A 17,644-nucleotide genomic window follows, 5' to 3' on the forward strand; every position below is an offset into this window, starting at 1 on the left:
GGGCTGGCAATGTCAACCCTGAATTCGTGTGGCATGGTCTATCTGATACGGCTTGACGTTCATGGCCTTTTGTTGCCATACCATGCCGCAGATAGAAGCAACGTTGATCTATCTGCACAACAGCGGTATTAACTCTCGCTATGCAAGTGTACATTGTGTCAAGTATCGGGCTCTCGTGGAGGGGCCGGGCGAGTTGGTGACCACGAGACCTGGGGAGTACCATATGGTCTATGGCCCGCTGTTCATCGCGAGGAATGGGTTTCAAGTCTTACCGCCGTACTCACGCCATGTTGCTACACCTTCCATGGAGATGATTTAATCGCAGTATAAATACAAATCGCAAGTTTCGTCTCCAGCTCGACAATGTTATGGCCTTTCGTCTCAAGGTTGATTGTTCAGCTTTCAAAGCTCACGACTTGGGTGCCGAAGAGAATCTAGGGTTCTTTGATCTCCTTTTACCATTGAGGTACAACTCAGGTTGTTTTGGCTGGGACGTACACCACGCGGAGAACCCCACGATTAAGTGCGCAAACGGTTGGGAGAGTACAAGCTTCCCTGTCTGAAACAACAGACGAAGAAGGGGTGCACGTCGCCGGCTTCAATACCTGTTATTCATTCTCTTTACTTTTCAGATTCACCTCTTTCACAAGATGCTCATGGTTGAGTGCCGAGATCCAACACTCTTGGGCTGGGAGGATGATTACCTTCAGCATCAATCTGCCTTCGGCAGTGAGGTAGTTCCAGGTAAGAATTAATGAGCTGGAGTTGGGAGTCCGGAAAGCTGACAACGAGATAGCAAGGAAGTTTGCTTCTATCCAAGAAGAGCTCCAGCTTCTTAGTGTATTATATACCACGGCAAGATTCGCAGAAACCCGTACGACTGAGACTCGAAGAAAGAGCGCCGATGATTCTCAGAACAAACGGAAGCTATGGCGACAAGGCTGCTTGTTTGCTGGACTCATCATTCAGCATTCAGCGCTCATAGCTTGGGTGCCGAAGAGAATCTAGGGTTCTTTGATCTTGTTATTCATTTGCCTACCCAACATGATGCCCTCATGGGCTGTCGCATCACCTCTGGCGATGAAGACAGTGGCGCCATCGACCATGGTAAAGTCCTACTTCCGCTCTTCCACCCAAGGAACAGATTCTTCTATCCTATGGAAAGCTGAACCGAACCATCGCGAACACATTCACAGCGCTCTGGAGGAGGAGCCATTCAGGGCTCTTTACTCTCCAGATCTCTTTCACAAGATACCCATGGTTTGGTGTCGGGATCCAACATTCGCGGTGACAGGCTGCTTGTTTGAAGTCTTCGCCACCGCACTGGGCTACGGGCTCTTGGCAGACTCCATCACAATTCTTTGTTTTCGTTGTCAAGGAGAGAATCTTGGGTTCTTTGATCCAAACAATGAGCCCTGAAAAGTAGTCAACAGGGTTTGGATTGCGAACCAACATTCCCTTCCCATCTGCATCGCAGAATACTTCTTCTTTCAACGGCATTACTCCGGCGAACCAGCCAAGGCCTCACGGTCACGGCATCGAGCTCCGACGTCTCGTTTCAAGGTCCCCATGCCCCAGGGGAGCGAAGATGCCCCTTTACTTTTCAGATTCATCTCTTTCACAAGATGCTCGTTTCTCGAGTTTCCGCCTCTGGAGATCAGTGCGCTGGACCACCGCAGCAACATGCATGACTAACTCCAGCAATTTGAGCTTGCAAGGTGACGGCCACAATGAACATCCATCTTCACTCATCATTCAGCATTCAAGGCTCAAAACTTGGGTGCCGAAGAAGATCGTGCGTTACCTTGCCGTCATTCAAAGCCAAGATGAGGTTGCCTTCATAGGAGCCGAGAATTCCCCCGAACCCACGGCGAGAGGATCGGCATTGACCTGGTGAAAGCTTCCTCAACGGCAAGGAGCAAAACATCTTCGTCTACTTCCCATTTCAGCCGGTGGAAATTGGGCTAAGACACTGTGGCCAGCTCATCTTCAGCATTCTCATATCGATGAGCGTCCTCGCTGGCGCCCCAGGTCCTTGCGAGTTAGCCCTGCCTTGCTGAGGAGGTGCCAGCGACACGAATCAGACGTCAGACCAGACGCATGGCGATCACCAAGGCCCTACTTGGATGCCGGGGACAGGCTCTGGCTCTATGGTCTTGTTAAGTGTTCTCTTTACTTTCCAGATTCATCTCATTCACAAGTGCATACCAGATCGAAGCATGACGGGAATGCTGAGCCTCACCCGTCAGACGCATGAATGAGATTGCGTTTGTTCTCCGTTCGCTCGTCGAGGAAATGAGAATCCACTACAAACATCCGGCAATTAAATTGGCATATGTGCCGACATCGTGGCCCTGCTGAGCACGAAGAATCTCGTATGGCTCCTGGTTCTTGATACCTGGATCCTCGTCTCGATGAGCTGTCCAAGAGTTTAGAGTAAGACCTCTAAAACAGGATTCAGACGACTTTCATGCTTCCCCTCAAAACGGCAAGATCGGTCCAGCCCGTGGCTCCATATTAAGTGGAAGATTACCTCTTATGAACAATCTTTACATACTAACCCGGTGAGATGTTTACACTCAAGTAAGTTCGCTCCTCCTCACCTCCTACTCTATTGAGGTACTGACAAACACAGGTACATATCCAGGGTCGCTTGCTTGCTAAAACTGGACCTGCGTCAAGTTTCCTTTTCGGCCGACTGCTCCTGCCCCTGCTGCGACGTTCATCCAGAACCTGGCTCCAGGATGGAACCGGACGAACCAGAACAGGGTGCTCGGCCGATTCAACCTCTGCGCTAGGTATAGATCAGCTTCCTGTGTCTTTCGGGATATCCCAGCAGCGCCACCACTGGGACCAGGTGCCCAACATATTGATCGCATCAGAGGATGACAGTGATAATCGCTACAAAGCGCCACCTCGTCCGCCTCTTCCCTCAGAGAGGTGACAAGAATGGAAACCTCTGCCAGGTACTCTGGTCGAAACGAAGTCACTCATCCATTCTGTTTGACTTCTATCTCAACTCTCATGTTTTGCTATGGTTCGACAGGGGGAAGAGCTCAAAGAATTCGGAGGACAACCGGGACGAACAACAGTAAGTTTCTGCCGATGAATGAAGGCAAGGTACAGGCACTAACCTTGATCATCAGCGGATGGTAGTGATCATCGATGCAAAGCGCCACCACGTCCACTTCTTCCCTCACAGAGGTGAGATCCTACACCGAGGGTGCGACCAATAGGAACGACGAGGGCGACGATGGGGTTGCCCTCTGTTCCCCTCCCTCCTTCCCAATGAGAAGAACATCCACGCGCAAGGCCGAGTGGGCAATGATAATGGAAAAACTCTCCCGGGTACTCTGGTCGAAAGGAACTCACCCAATCATTCTGCTTGACTTCTATCTCAGCTCTCAGTCATAGTGGGAGGCGATCTACCGCGAAGATCACCTTCCATGTTCTCTTCAGGTTGACTATGGTTGGCCAGGAGGAGCCATTCCCTGGTCCCGATAACCAGTCCAAGATGAAACGATTGGTCTTCCTTGAAGGCGCGTCCCAGCGTGTTGGATGAGCTTCAAGACCTGGCGAACACCTGCAGACCATCTGCTATTGGTGTCAAACTTCGCTCAATGACAGCTGTTTACGCAAGGTATTCTGAACGAGCTTCACTTACCATCATGACCTGGTGTCTTACTTTTTCCTTTCCCCGACAACAAGATGAAGCGCTCGGTCGAGAACGCGGAGCATGGGCATGTTTCCCATCCCATTTACACCGAAGAGATCAAGACTAACTCATCGCAGGGCTGTTCAACCCAACTGCTGGACAACATTCCCGGGCATAGCGTCGTCTCATGTCACTTCCCACCATGGCCCGCACTCGATGCTACGGTCGGATGGTACAGCAAACGCAGAAGCACCGGTAGACTTTGCTGGAGGCCGGCCCAGAGCCCCGAGGTAGAGCATCACAGGGGGCTGAGTTGCCAACCTTTCCAACAGCCTTGCAAGCATGACCGTGGCACTCGACTGACCGAGACAACCTGTCGAAAATGAAACGTGGGCTCAGTCGAGAATGCGGAGCATGAGTATGTATCTCAATTCACGTACCAAGAGCTCAAGACTAACTTACCTTATCGCAAGGCTCTTCGGCGCTGGCTCGACAAGCGGATCTTGGCAGACTGGAAGCGGATATACCAATGGTCGTAAACGGAATACCATCATGGTCATGGTTAGTGTAACTATGGTACTTGACTGACCCAGACAATCGATCCAAAATGAAGCGTCTAGTCGAGAATGCAGAGTATGTTGGTCTGTATCCTATTTCACCTACAAAGAATGATTGAATACTAGCTAACGTCATGGCAGGGCATACCCGGGAGGCGTAACGTCATCGCCACAGTCAGTATGACCGTGGCACTCGACTAGCTGCTACAGTAGCGATAGATATATTCAAAATATATACCTTCAGTTCTTGAACATCTCTGTGGCTACGAAAAATGGAAAAGAACAAGTAGAAAAGTGGCAATAGCACATCCACTTGTGGTCACTATGCCTGGACACTTGGCATCCCGTTGTACTCTAACCTAGACTACGCTCAGGATATCAGGAACAGTAAAAACGAATCGCTCGGTGGAAAATGTGGAGTACGGGTATGTATCTTATCTCACTCACACAGAAGGATTAAAGATTAACTAAGCTCATCGCATGGCTCTTCACCACAACTGCTGGACAACATTCCGAGAAGCGCGGCGCGGTCGTCATCGTTAATACGACCGTCAAATTTGACTGGGCTAGGAAGCTGAAACCAAACCATTGATACTGGAAATAGTTCCTTGTACTGGTTACTACTCAGCACTCGTCGAACCCGACGCCGCAAGTCCTCTTTCAAAAGTACTGGGCCGCTGTTGGTATGTACCACATTTCACTTATATCGAAGGATTTAAGACTGACCTTATCTCACTCAGGGATGTTCACCCCAACGGCCGGCCAGCATTTGGGTCGTAGCATCTCCCCATCACATTTCACTCTTTCCATCAGCAACTGGTCGAAACATGGCTACTCGGCCCTTCGTCGAGCTCCCACACGAACCCATCCTCGACATCGGCAATGTATCACCACAAGTCGGTGAAAACACGGCTTCGACTCCCAGTCACCATGGTCGGTACGACCATGGCACTTGACTGGCTACATCCGAGCCTGGAAGATGTACTGGAAGCGATGGCTACATCATCTATCAGTATTCAACGCCCTCTAGTCTTTCACTGGACGGACTTTCAATGGACATTACCGCCCCCATTTCATGACCGCTGGACGCCAAGAGTGCTGAACGGCATACACAGTATTGTCACAAGTCGGACCAAGCGAGTCAGATCCAACACGTCGAAGCCGCAGAAGCTGGGTGCAGGAAAGTCTCCGAGCTGCCTTCCTCAACTTCAGGTATTGTCTGTCAGTCACTTATAGCTAGCATACGAGCCCATAGAATATCTCTTAGGTCAATGGACGGCCGGCGACGATCGCTGGGCCACCCGCGAGGCCGTGGCAGCTCAGTCCCAAGCTCCCACCCAGGCCGTTTTCACCTTCGGCCAAATGGACTCCACTTTCCGTCCCGCCGCTTCTTCTTCCCGCCAAGCGCCGCAAGTCCAAGATGACCGGTAAGTAGCCAGCCTCATCCCACTGTGAAGTACTCACTGACCCGTCATTCTGTCTAGCCACCGACGTTAGTGCGGTCACTAACAGCTCTGAGGAGCACGATTTGGATGATAGAACGAGCCGCCGCCCAGGCCAACTGTGACAAGAAAAAGGGAACCCGAAATTCCAAGGTAACTTCATCAACCAGTCGATTCAGCTCCGCAATTTCATCAATACCAATCGCGACTTTCAGACTCCTGGTCGCTCAGACACCAACAAGCGGGCCATCACTTACCTCCAAGTTGACGACCCGCCTCTACTGCTGACCTTGTGGAAATCTTCGCTGGACTCCCAGCTATGCCTGTATCGTGTGTGGCTCGCCTCCACCACTGAACCGACGGTCGAAAATACTGAGTCCCATATATACACTATATGTTTGTCATCCGCCTCAATGCGACAAAGTACAACCATTGTTTTGAGATGGAAACCTCAACGATGATTTCCCACTGTATCGAGTCCCCGTTGGTATGGATCTCGTTTCATCTGGGAAAAGGCACTAAAGGCTAACCTTGCGACAGAGCGTTGTACCACAACGGCTGGTCAAACTTTCATAGGCGCAGCGCCATCTCCATAGTAGCTCGCCAATATCGAGACTGGACAGGTAAACGCTGGCGCGTGTACACAAGATTGTCCTCAAGTTTAATCGATGACATTCAGAGAATTCGATTGAAATCACTCTTCCGATACCTCGAAGAGCTCAACCGACGTTATAGTTCTCTTGAATGTGTCGCTGCAGAAGGGTCTCTGCGAGTCAATATGGCCGCGACAGTCAACCGGCTGTTAAGCTCCGACGACTCGTACTGCTTGTCCTTCCGGACATTATGGCAGGAGGATGAAAGACTCCTAGCTTTCTGCATATAACACGCCGTTGTAAACATACAATATGAACGTAAACGCCGCCATGAGCCGGATTGGGTCTGTGGAGAGATGAAGCCAAGGGCTACGGTTCAAGGCAAAAGGTATGAAATGCGGAACATGTTAGTATCTATCTCATGTTTTATACATAGTAAGATTCAAGACTAACCTCATCGCAGGGCTTTTCACCCCTTCTGTCTTCCTGGACGCGTCGAATCTTGAACATTGACCTGCTCCTCCGAAGTCCCGTTACGATGGTAGGCTCAAGCCTCACAACCTGTTCAATTCCAACTTGCACCCATCGATCCGTCTAGCCGAACGACCTGCCAGCATTCCACGAGGCGCAGCGACATCGCCATAGTCATGATGACTGTGGCACTTAACTGGAAGCTGGTCATTCGCTCTCTGAAATACGAATAGGCCAGACACCAATTCGACATGCTCATCTGCAAGGGAGCTCAGTATATCCTTCGATCGACTGTGTCTTATGCACGCGTGTGTTGCATTCTTAGAGGCATCAACACTACAACCTTTATACCTTCCAACCTCTTGCCAGTCACATCATGACCACATCCTACCACCTCATTCCAACTGGGTTAGCCCAATGATAGTCAGGTTATCCCTATGGATGACCTTACTCACTGCTGCTTACAGGACCGTTTCGCACAGCTAAGTCGTCTGCAAAGGACTGTTACTCCTACCTCTGCTGGTGGCCCATCTTCCGCTTCTGAGGCCGCTGACACCCCATCGTTCGATCAAAAATGAAGATCAGAGATGAAGCTACCTTCAGGATACATCCATGTTAGATCATACCAGCTTCCTCTCACCGATGTAGCGATGACGCGCTCGTTGGAGAATGCGGATCTCTCGTCAGTATCTATCTCATCTCAGTTACATAGAAGGATCAAAAAATAACTGACCTCATCGCAAAGCTCTTCACCCCATCAGCCGGTCAGCACTTTCGGGAGGCGCAGCAGTGTCGGCGCTCTCGAAGACCAAGATGCCTCAACGATCAGGTCTCAGACCCTTTCCATGCTCTGTGTGTAATCGGTTCTTAGATCTGATCGTTGAGGCATCTTGGTCTTCGAGAGTTTCGATACCGCAATGTGCAATCTATATATTATTATAGTCCTTCTCCAGTCCATCCGCCCAAGCCCCAACGTGCCCGACAATTCGAAGAAGTCACTGCACTGCAATGCATTCCAGCGACCTCGAACCCTCTACACATCTTCGAGACCGAGATGAGACGCCCAGTCATTCGCGCTCGCCCCACTCGCATTGAAGCGCCTATGTCACAGAGACACTGGGAGAACCGTGCTGTGCTCCGTCTTCGTCATATGACGAGATCGAGACTGCCGTTGACACTTGCAACCAGTTCTTGGGCATGTTCAAGTAGTACGGGTTTGCCCAACCCGTTCAAGGGCCACAAACAGAAGAAGGAGCAGCGCAAGAGCCACGCTCGAGGAATCGAGAATTGGCTTTCCTTGAGATTTCACGAAGCATGATCGCAAAAAGCTGTTGGCTCAATGCCGATAGATCTCAAGACGACCTGAGAGCACGATGACCTGGTCAGAGCACAGGTCGAAAGGCTCTCGAGGATGGATGTATCTCCCACCGGCAAGTTCATACTGATTCGTCCCATGCACGGAGGACTGGTCGACGGAATCATAACTGTGGTCTCTGCGGCTCAGTATCGATTGTCGACTTTGAAAATCCTGATGCACATATATATATCATTATACAACGGCTTCTACAAGACGGATCAGCCAGTGCCGGTGCGAACCAGTCGCTGTCAGACAACATCACCAAGGCATTCAAGAATACTATGCTGGACACTGCATTCATTACCATCTGGGTTTCTTGGTCGAAATGTACCAGCAGACGATGGAGCGTGCAGGCGTCTTCGGACAACCCCCCGGAAGAGGAAGTTAGTGATTGGTGACCCCGTGAAGCGTCTGCAATAACACGCGTAGCGGGGACCAAGTCCTTCAACCAGCCTGAGGCATACCACCGAGGCTGCTGGGGGCACTTGTATAAGGCGGTGCTTGCTTTCAAAGTAAAGGGAGACGATTACAACCGAATTCTTGGAGAACTGGAGGAGGCCTTCAAGTTTAGAATTTCTCACGGCCTGCATGTGGCTTTCTGCCTGACCAGCCGGACGACAGACCAGACGACCGGGTGAATGCAAACATCAAAAGTTAGCAACAGAATAACAAGCATCTGGTATCCCCAACCCGTTCAAGGCCTTCAAGAAGAAGAACGAAGAGCCTGGCCCAATCCGACAGGCCGTGGATGATCACTGTACCGATCATCAGTAAGTTCACACTAATCACCTCCTACAACATCTTTATGTTGAAGTGGCTGACCTTGACATAGCCGTAACCCTGTCCGCATCGATGACCAGGGTCGTCCTATTGATTCACAAGACCACCCTACACAGGGTTAGGTCCTTCATCAGCTCGATGAGCCCCTCCTTGGGACACCTGCGTTATGGTTTAACACATGTGCGGCCCTGGCCGAACTCCCCACCTGACAATGTCTTCAACACGGGTCGGCCCGCGAAGGATCTTGGGTCTCTGTCCTCCACCAGCTGGACGATGTAGGTGGTGGCACTCCGAACATTGCGTCTCAGCTGGCTACCCCTGCTGACCTTTATGTTTAGGCCATCCCCATGAGGCTTTGGTCTCGAACTTTGGTCTCCCAACACCTCCAGGCCTAGCAAATGTAGCAAGTGCTGCACTTACTTCAAACCGGGAACCAGATCATTTGTGGCCAGGTCATCCCTTTGGACAACCTTAGTCCTGCCTCCGCTGGTAGTCACTCTGCCACTGGCCCTTCTGGTGCCGGCACTTCCGGTGCAGGCTCTTCTTCTACCGCCTCTGAGGCCGCTGTTTCAAGGGTAAGGGCAACGATGAGGTCGAGAAGAAGGACGCCGGTGGCGGCAACCTTGCTGCCGCAGCCAACCTCATTTAGGCAATCTGTGGCCATTTGTCTTCTGACTGCTATCCCTCAACCAACTTGGAGACTGAGGGTAAGGGTGACGATGGCACGGAGGAGGGGAAGGACGTCAGTTCAAAGGTTGGATAACCTCGAAGCAACACTAAAACGAATGTCGTGGGAACCAGTGCGAGACGGTTTGGCGGTTTGGTGGTCGTGAGTCGATTTTTAAAATCCGCCATACAAATGAATTTTGCGGAAAATCAATGTTGGACCGCGAGACGGCTAGGTACGACCACCTCTTCCCGATGATAAGTAAGTCCATCCTCGAAGAAATCGGCAGGTGCACAAGTCTAACAGCTTCCAGTCGTCCTATCGACTCCTAAGACCGTTCACCCGGGTTCTATCCTTCACCAGATTGGTGGGGTGGTGGCATCCCCCATCGGATGGTACATCGCTCTTGACAGGCGACGAAATTTCAAGCACCGCTACTGGCCTTGGGAATTTCTTGGGTATGAAGACATCAGCCAACAAGACGTAGTTCTGCCTACGATCGAGCTACCTAAGTGCCCGCTGCCTCTACCGCGAGAACTCCAGCATCGCTGCCGACCCCAGGCACTCTCGACACACCCATCAACACTTCAGAGTGAGCGTCAAGGCTAGGAATGGACAACCTTGTATCCGGCAGAGCTACAGGCGATGTGATGTCTGGTGAGCCCAGATGAAAAGGCAGTCAGCTGGTGATGTCGGTGGTGACACCCCGAGCATCGCGTCTCAGCTTTCAGCCGGCCATTGGTGGATTCGAATCCAGTGAATACTCATTCCAGATGAAGCTGTCAGGTATCGAGAAACTTGGAAATTGGTGGCTCTTCTGCTGCCTCCAAGGGTAAGGGCGATTGTGGCGCCGTGAAGGAGGATACTGGCGGCGGCAATCTTGCCGCCGCAGCCAACCTCATTTAGGCAGTCTCAATGGTTCATCAACGGAGACCTTGTTACGACTTTTACTTCCTCTAAGTGACCGAGTTTGGGGAGCTTCCCGACCCTGAGTGGTAGCTGCCCACCTCTCCGGGCCATCCAGGGAGTCTCCGTGTACCCCACATCTTATTTCCTTCCTACAAACGGCAACAATTCTTAGGATTTGAGCGTGTATCAGGACTTGGATGGAGATCGGAGATTGAAACAAAATGGGTTTCTGTCATTCTGCAGCCAGGTGAGGGCCATTAAGGAAGTTCCCTTTTTGGATTTCCTCGCCAACCTCATCTAGGTAATCTCAGGCGGCTGCTCCCAAGGGTAAGGACAATGGTGGAGCCGAAAAGAAGGAGACTGGCGACACCAATTAATGGTCTCAGCGAGAGATCCTTTTCAGATGGAACTATTCCCTGCCCGCCCTTGGAATCTTGCTGCCGCTCCCAACCTTATCTAGGCAGTCTCCGTCTACCTCTCATCTTACTTCATTCCCTCTTCCGACTTAGATAAACATTGCCGGGCATATTATCACCAGATGTGTCACTAGCAGGCCTCAAATAAATGCAGCGGAGCGCGACCAAGGGCCGCATACATCGCGTCAACGATAGGCATGGTATATCTTCAACAGCAACGGGGCCGCCACTGTCAACATAATGGAACTGCCCAATACAGCCCGACGAAGGTCCCAAGCCAACACAACATCAACTTCCTGCTCTCGACAAAAGGTCTGTTTCCCCCTTTTATCTTCAACAGAATCGAAGCCACAAGAATACTGACGTTCACCTAGGCCCACTGTATCTCGATTCAAAGATCTTGAGAGATCACCGGTCCACTTTCGTCGTCGGCTTGCCATTTTGCTATAAGCAGAGCTATGTCCCAACACGAGTCTCACAAACGATGACATTTATATATACGTCCAATCAGACACCACATTGAACGCCTCGGCCTTGGTGGCTGCTAGGACCGGACATCATGTTGAGAATCATTACAAGTCAAAGACGGAACGTAACATATCCGATGAAGTCGAAACAGCAGCACATCATTCCGGAGATATATATATTATGTCAAGGCATGGAAGCATGCACATTATCCCGACTGTGGGAATTGTCTTTACAGTGGCAATCGCCAAACTTATGGCTAGGACCGGGATGTCTTGACGATGAGTCTCGGACCTCTTCCACACTGTGGGAGTCGGTTCGCAGATCTGATCGTTGAGGCATCCTGGTCATCAAATTTTGTTGACCACACCATCTCGCCGTTCCTCTCCGGCCTGCGAAAACCTCGGTGCTCGTCGCCGCTCTGATGCTGCCAGGTGCAACCTCCCTTGGTTTTCACCGAACAACTCCTCCCGCTACGAGTGTACGCATCACCATGGAGTACGAGCTTGGTCCAGGCAAAACAACACCGAGTGACCGCCTGCATGATTGTACGTCATGTGGGAGGAAAGTATTACGCATATTCTGGCAGCGCTACGAATACCAAGACAAGCCCATTTGCACTACCTACCAGCTCATGAACCGGCAACAGATCGGACAGACAAGGGCCATTGCGTCTTTAAAAAAAAAAGAAGAAAAAAAAAGAAAAAAATAAGAAAAAAAGGCTTAGTCTCCGTTGGAGGAAGCAGCCCGCCATGAAATTCCGCTCGAGCGCAACACCTATCCCCTCGAGTCCGTTCCGGGAACAGAGCGCGGCCTGCAAGGGTCTTCGTTCTCTTCCTAAGGTTGTCTCTTGGGGGGTTAGAGAGTTGGAACAGATAGCATCTGAGGCAAAGCGTGCTGCCTTTGTGAAGTTGTTTCAATTCTTGGGCTGTAGCCTTGTGCATCCTACGTAAGTGAACACTCTTCCCTCTCCCCATTTGTACTAACATTCCGTGTTCAGCGAAGAGAAGGCCACCTTCATGTTCGGGTCTCTGACTACATAGATACGGCTCACATGTAAACGGCCGAGCACTACCTCGACTGAGACCCTAGCTCATGCACTGGCTGCAATTCTCTTTGTGCTACGAGATGGTGGAAGTGGACTGGACTAAGCATTACCTTCGCACCCACTGAGCTATCCCGACACGGGAGAAGAGTGAATTGCCTGCTATGTCGTGGTATGTACTGCCGGCATTCGCTGACGGGCATGGTGGGACGTCTCCTGGGAGCAACAAGCCGATCTCCCGGTTCAGACAAAAGGACTAGCATCTTACTCAAGTTACTCGAATTATCGAGCCACTCGCATCGTTGGTTCTGCAACATTCTCTTTTGCACCACACAACTTCCGCCTGCTCGCGTTCCCCTTCCCTCTCAGTAGTGGCTGTTGCCGTACTTCAGCTTACTTCTTATCTGGAAAGTCCTGTATACAACTGAAATAAGTCCGAAACTTATTTGCTCACGATCGCAAGTGTGGGCTGGACTCCAATTACAGTTGACAGCGACTCGAGGTATGTCCTTCCGGTTTATGAAACTGCATTTTAACTTTCACTTTTACTAACGTTACTAGTTCCCTTCCTCGGTTGGAGAACGAATCCATGTTTGTGACGGAACTCTCAGGCCCCTATTCAGGGTTCAGTCCTTTATCAGATTGACGATGTAGGTGGCGACCGCCTGATATCTACCTGAGCACTCCGGTATCTTCCCAAACTCAATAACTCCTTGCGCTACGGCCGAGCAGCCTCTTTTGCGCAGGGAGCTCCAAGTACTTCGCCGAAATCGAAGCCCACCTCATTTACCTAGCGGAAGCGCATGTGTAGCGTCCCCTATATACAGTCCATCGAGTAACAGCTGACTCGGACCAGGTCCTCTGGACAACAGGATGTATGTAAAAGGGTCTTTGCATCTTCCTATCCCTGTTATAACAGTCAAATGGCAACTGACCGAGAGCCTGGATCGATAGCGACTTCAGCCACTGGTATCTTTGCTCTGCGCAATACTCATTCCAGCCGAAATTTGATATTAGTTGGAATACGTCGGGGTTGCACTCCCACCAGTGCGTCCTTGAGGAATCGACACAACTCGCTCATGACTTCGACGAGACTCTCAGAGGATGGCCGCAAGAACCACGGCAATAGCCATATTGAGACCGATGGCTTCCATGCCGTATTGCAAGCAAAACAACAAAACGCTGCTTTGTTGAACTCGCGTCGCATGCAAAGTCCAGAGACGCCGCCGTCAGACTGTCTCGAGCGCAACACCTATCCCCTCAAGTCCATTCCGGGAACTGAGCATCCACTTCCCTGTGCTGTCTCGAGTTGGGACATATCGCCTATAATATGCCACTTCGCCTGGTCTCTCGGTCACTACACCCCGGAGCTCTATAGCTAAGATATCCCTTTATCCAAGACTCAAATCATCCCACGATAAACAAGCGCGCCTCGGGATTCCACAAGAATTGGTCCCTGAAAGCATAAGAGACAAAACAGGTGAGTCATCTTGTGTAAGCTTAGAGGAGTTCCTCGACTAATTTATTTTGGTAGTCTAAGCCTTAGAGGACGTTTCCTCTGATATCCACCTGGTGCGACAGCATATGCAACCGCGACTGCAGCCACCTATGTACGAGAACGAACTATGTCCGATCGATACTTTTTTCCACAGCTTGTTCCACCTTCAGATCTTCGCTCTCTATCCATATCGACTCGTACCTGGCAATCGATTCCCGTCCATCTTCTGAATCCGAAACCAAGCCCTAGCCGTTGGTACCACCGGGAATCAAGAATGCGTCAATACCTTGAGGAAGCTCGCGCCTGTTCTTTGTCTTTTCCATCTTGAGCTTCATGTTTCCAGCCTTTCTTGGACCTTTCTGCCATGCCTTGGGCAGCGCGAGTGCCATCATGAGGGATATTGTATATTTAGTGAGTCTCGACCGGTATGCTACGCCTTACAGATGGATGTTCTGACATGCTTCAGGTTTTCTAGTGGGAGGACAAAGCCCCATTCCTGTTTATATAGTATATATGAGACTGTTTCGGCTTTTTTACGAAGGTTACCATGACTCTTTACCCTGCTCAACACTGAATACGCTCTCATTAGTGACTCCCTCGGCTCTTCCCGTGACGGCACCACCTCACATATTCCGTCCAGTGTCAAACAGCATGACTGACCACTTCCTAGATCATATCCGATGTCTTCGGAATGCCAGACAGCCGGTGGCAGCTTGTATGTATCAACGCCATCGAGAGAACCTAGCCCTATCATACCACACTAACTCTTGAACAGTCTTGGACCTCCGCTTCACAAACTTTGGGCCAATTACAAGTCGCTATTCACGGCCGGGAGTCATACAATTTTGTCGATTACGATACGATGCATCCCAGTATGCCATACCCTGAACCTGTCACAAGAACTTGGATATAAGCGACAACACCTACCCTATTGATCTTCGCTATGGCGGTTTTGGATGAAGCTCTTCACGTCAGCGCGAAAATCATCCTGGAGTCGCTACATGGAGCGGAGCAGCGGCAGCAACACCAATAGTAGCAAAGCACTATCCCTGCTTTTGAGCGAGTCACTCCTTAAAGATATTTTGAGCAATTCTTGCCTCGCTAGAAGCCGAGGCCGTCTCCTGGGCGGTCTTTGCATATCCAGGCTCGCGCCAACACACACGGGTAAGCTAGCTACGACCAGTGATCTAGCTATACGCTGACTAACATCAACAGGACCTGCTTCAAGTCGGACAAGGAGCAGAGGTCAGCTATGCTAGTACGTTATACTCTACGTTCAATCACAGCCACTAACATATAGAAGCTATCCAGGGAAAGGACTGCTTGTCCAGAAGTTTCGCAGCTCCTCTGTCACGCTCTCCACCATCCAGACTAGTCTCCTGGCGTACATCGTATATATTGTTGACTCGACGACAAGCTAGGTAAGCGCTATTCGAACTCGAACTGCTTCAAGTCTGACAATGTAGCAGAGGTCAGCTATGCTAGTACGTTATACTCTACTCTGCGTTTGACCTCATCCACTAATACATATAAGCCATCCAGGCGACACCGACAGTCCTGAGCGCCAGACATGTTCGACACAGCGCTCAAGATCGGCCTTAAAGACCCCAGCGCTTATCAATGCAAGTTACGATAACATTGATCACGGTGACCTCTCGAGTATCCTATGCAGTCCAAACATGAGCTTTGGCTGGGCACCCTGGCGCTCAAAGTCGATGGTATATATATCGAAGCGGTAGACTCATGCGACCGCTTCATTTGCCTCCGGTCGGATCGCCCGAGTCCCCTTCCACGTTGAATTCATGCTAGGGGCGGTGGGGGGGTTATGGGAGGAAAATTCAGATATGGAGGGTTTCATGCCAGAGTTCCGAGGGTTAGAGGAATGACCGCTTGCATTATGGACTGGTACAGGGTGTATCTCCAGAATGCAGAGGATATAGCTGAGGACGGCTATGCTAGTGAGTTCTACTCTACTCTACATTTGACTATAGTCACTAACACATAGAAGCTATCCAACCCTCATACCGCCCAAGGAGCCTTCGACATGATCGGTCGATCGACTATTTTTACTCGACGCAAGATGTGTGGTAGCCAGGATGACAACGGGAAACCCCAATCGCCTTATGTCCACGTACCAACCTCCCACGGCGCGCTGATTCACAAGATAGTTCCACTTCGGACGCATGCAGTTATCTGAAGAACTGCTTGTCCAGAAGTTTCGCAACTCTTCCTTCATGCTCTGCCGTCTATGAACATCTCGTTTTGAGGAATCTATACCATGGTAGTGAACGACCAGAAATTCTGATTCGTTCCAGCTTGCTATCAGCTGACGTGGACTAAAGTCGACGTGTCACTGCCCCAGCCTGCATATTCATGGAAACGATTGCCAGAACTGGTTACCCTCAGCAGTAACAGAAGGAATGTCGTCTAAGGCTTAGGCTAACATAATAAAGTAGCCTAACCGCTAGTCTCACCTGACATAAAGTGACCAAATTATTTCGTCTCTTATGCTCTTGGGGCCAATTCTTCCGAAATTCTGAGGCCTCAGGCTTGATAAATCTTTCGTCATTCATCTCCTGGTGAAATCGGCTATATTATATACTAGCAAGATTTAGAACGCAAATGGCTGCAGCGAAGAATGTGAGCGCTCGAATGAGAAGACACCGATTCCTTTGGTACTTCTCAAGTCTGCGATGTTGAGTCCACGGCTACTTCAAGTCTCAGATCAACCCTGTCCCAACACGTGGTAAGTTGGCATCCCGCTCGCTTCAATCAACTACTAACTCGCCACAGGGTTGGGGACTGGCGTCGATCACCCGCGTCATGGTGGTGGTGCTGAAGGGACCCGGAGACTTTCGTCATCGCCGGGCTTTTAGAACGTACATCACCCCAGCAGCTACTAGCCACCTTGTAAGTCGACATTCCGCCAGCTTCAACCAGCTACTAACTCGTGACAGGCTTGCCAACGCTCTTTCTCATTGTGGCGGCGGTCTTGACATTACAATCCTCAAGCTCAGCTTGGTGTTGGGACTGGCGGTGACCCGTGTTCCCCACAAGATACCCGGAGCCTTTTAACGTTGGCACTCTCCTGATAATAAAATCTTCATCTTTAATTACACTCTTCAAGCACTATGGCTCCAGTGCTCACATGGGATCTTCTGCCGGACCTTGCCCTGATGTTAAGGTCTCGGCTGGGCATAAGATGCGCCGTCTTGCTTGCTTCCATTCGGTTCTTTTCCTCTTCCTTTTAACAACATAAACCACCCTGGCATATACAGGCTTTGTCTGTTCGGCCAAGGCTAGAAGCAGCGACCGGAAACAAGATGCCCGCAGGAAAGCAGCTAGGTTCATGTTGTTGTTGACAAAAGGTCCAAGAGGACCTACGGCAAAGACTCCAATTGGGCTTACAGTGTGGTCAACCTATCCCACACAATGTGAGGGACTGCTAGTCCCAGAAGAGGAGGAAGAGGTCATGTCATTGCTTCGTTGCTGGCGTTGAGAGGGGGAAATGGGTCGGAAGCTCGGCGTTATCTAATTCCACAATAAGAATTAACTTTGCTTGTTGCTTGACACTCTGGATGGACTTTATAGCTTCATCATTTTCACGGCGCATACACACAGCCCCATGTTATCGGAAAATGGAGGTCGTCGAAATCGGAATTTGGCTCTAAGGCTTTGGCTGTCTTTACGACCTCTAAGTCCCTTGGTAGCGGCCGAAGGGTTTCTTCGATATTTTCCATCATCAGATAAGTTTTGACGCAAACATCTGGTCAAAGCTACACCTGTTTG

The 17,644-nt window shown here is 50.4% G+C and overlaps 2 protein-coding genes across 2 annotated transcripts; both read left to right on the forward strand.

Annotated features, from left to right (window-relative positions):
• Positions 1–9,066: 9,066 nt before the first annotated feature.
• B0J16DRAFT_381658 (uncharacterized protein) lies at positions 9,067–10,131 on the forward strand (the record flags this gene model as incomplete). The annotated part of the gene is made up of 6 exons (XM_046131178.1): positions 9,067–9,130; positions 9,194–9,255; positions 9,308–9,430; positions 9,505–9,597; positions 9,657–9,783; positions 9,836–10,131. 6 exons carry the CDS (start codon positions 9,067–9,069, stop codon positions 10,129–10,131), a joined length of 765 nt encoding a protein of 254 aa, XP_045987688.1.
• A 4,404-nt stretch (positions 10,132–14,535) lies between these two features.
• On the forward strand, positions 14,536–16,851 carry B0J16DRAFT_381661 (uncharacterized protein; the record flags this gene model as incomplete). Its single annotated transcript, XM_046131179.1, has 9 exons — positions 14,536–14,570; positions 14,631–14,727; positions 15,071–15,113; positions 15,159–15,276; positions 15,325–15,339; positions 15,390–15,573; positions 15,864–15,986; positions 16,649–16,765; positions 16,813–16,851. 9 exons carry the CDS (start codon positions 14,536–14,538, stop codon positions 16,849–16,851), a joined length of 771 nt encoding a protein of 256 aa, XP_045987689.1.
• Positions 16,852–17,644: the final 793 nt, after the last annotated feature.

This window comes from Fusarium flagelliforme (assembly GCF_020744385.1).
Source record: "Fusarium flagelliforme strain FIESC 12 MPI-CAGE-AA-0113 chromosome Unknown B0J16scaffold_2, whole genome shotgun sequence".
Classification (NCBI taxonomy): domain Eukaryota; kingdom Fungi; phylum Ascomycota; class Sordariomycetes; order Hypocreales; family Nectriaceae; genus Fusarium; species Fusarium flagelliforme.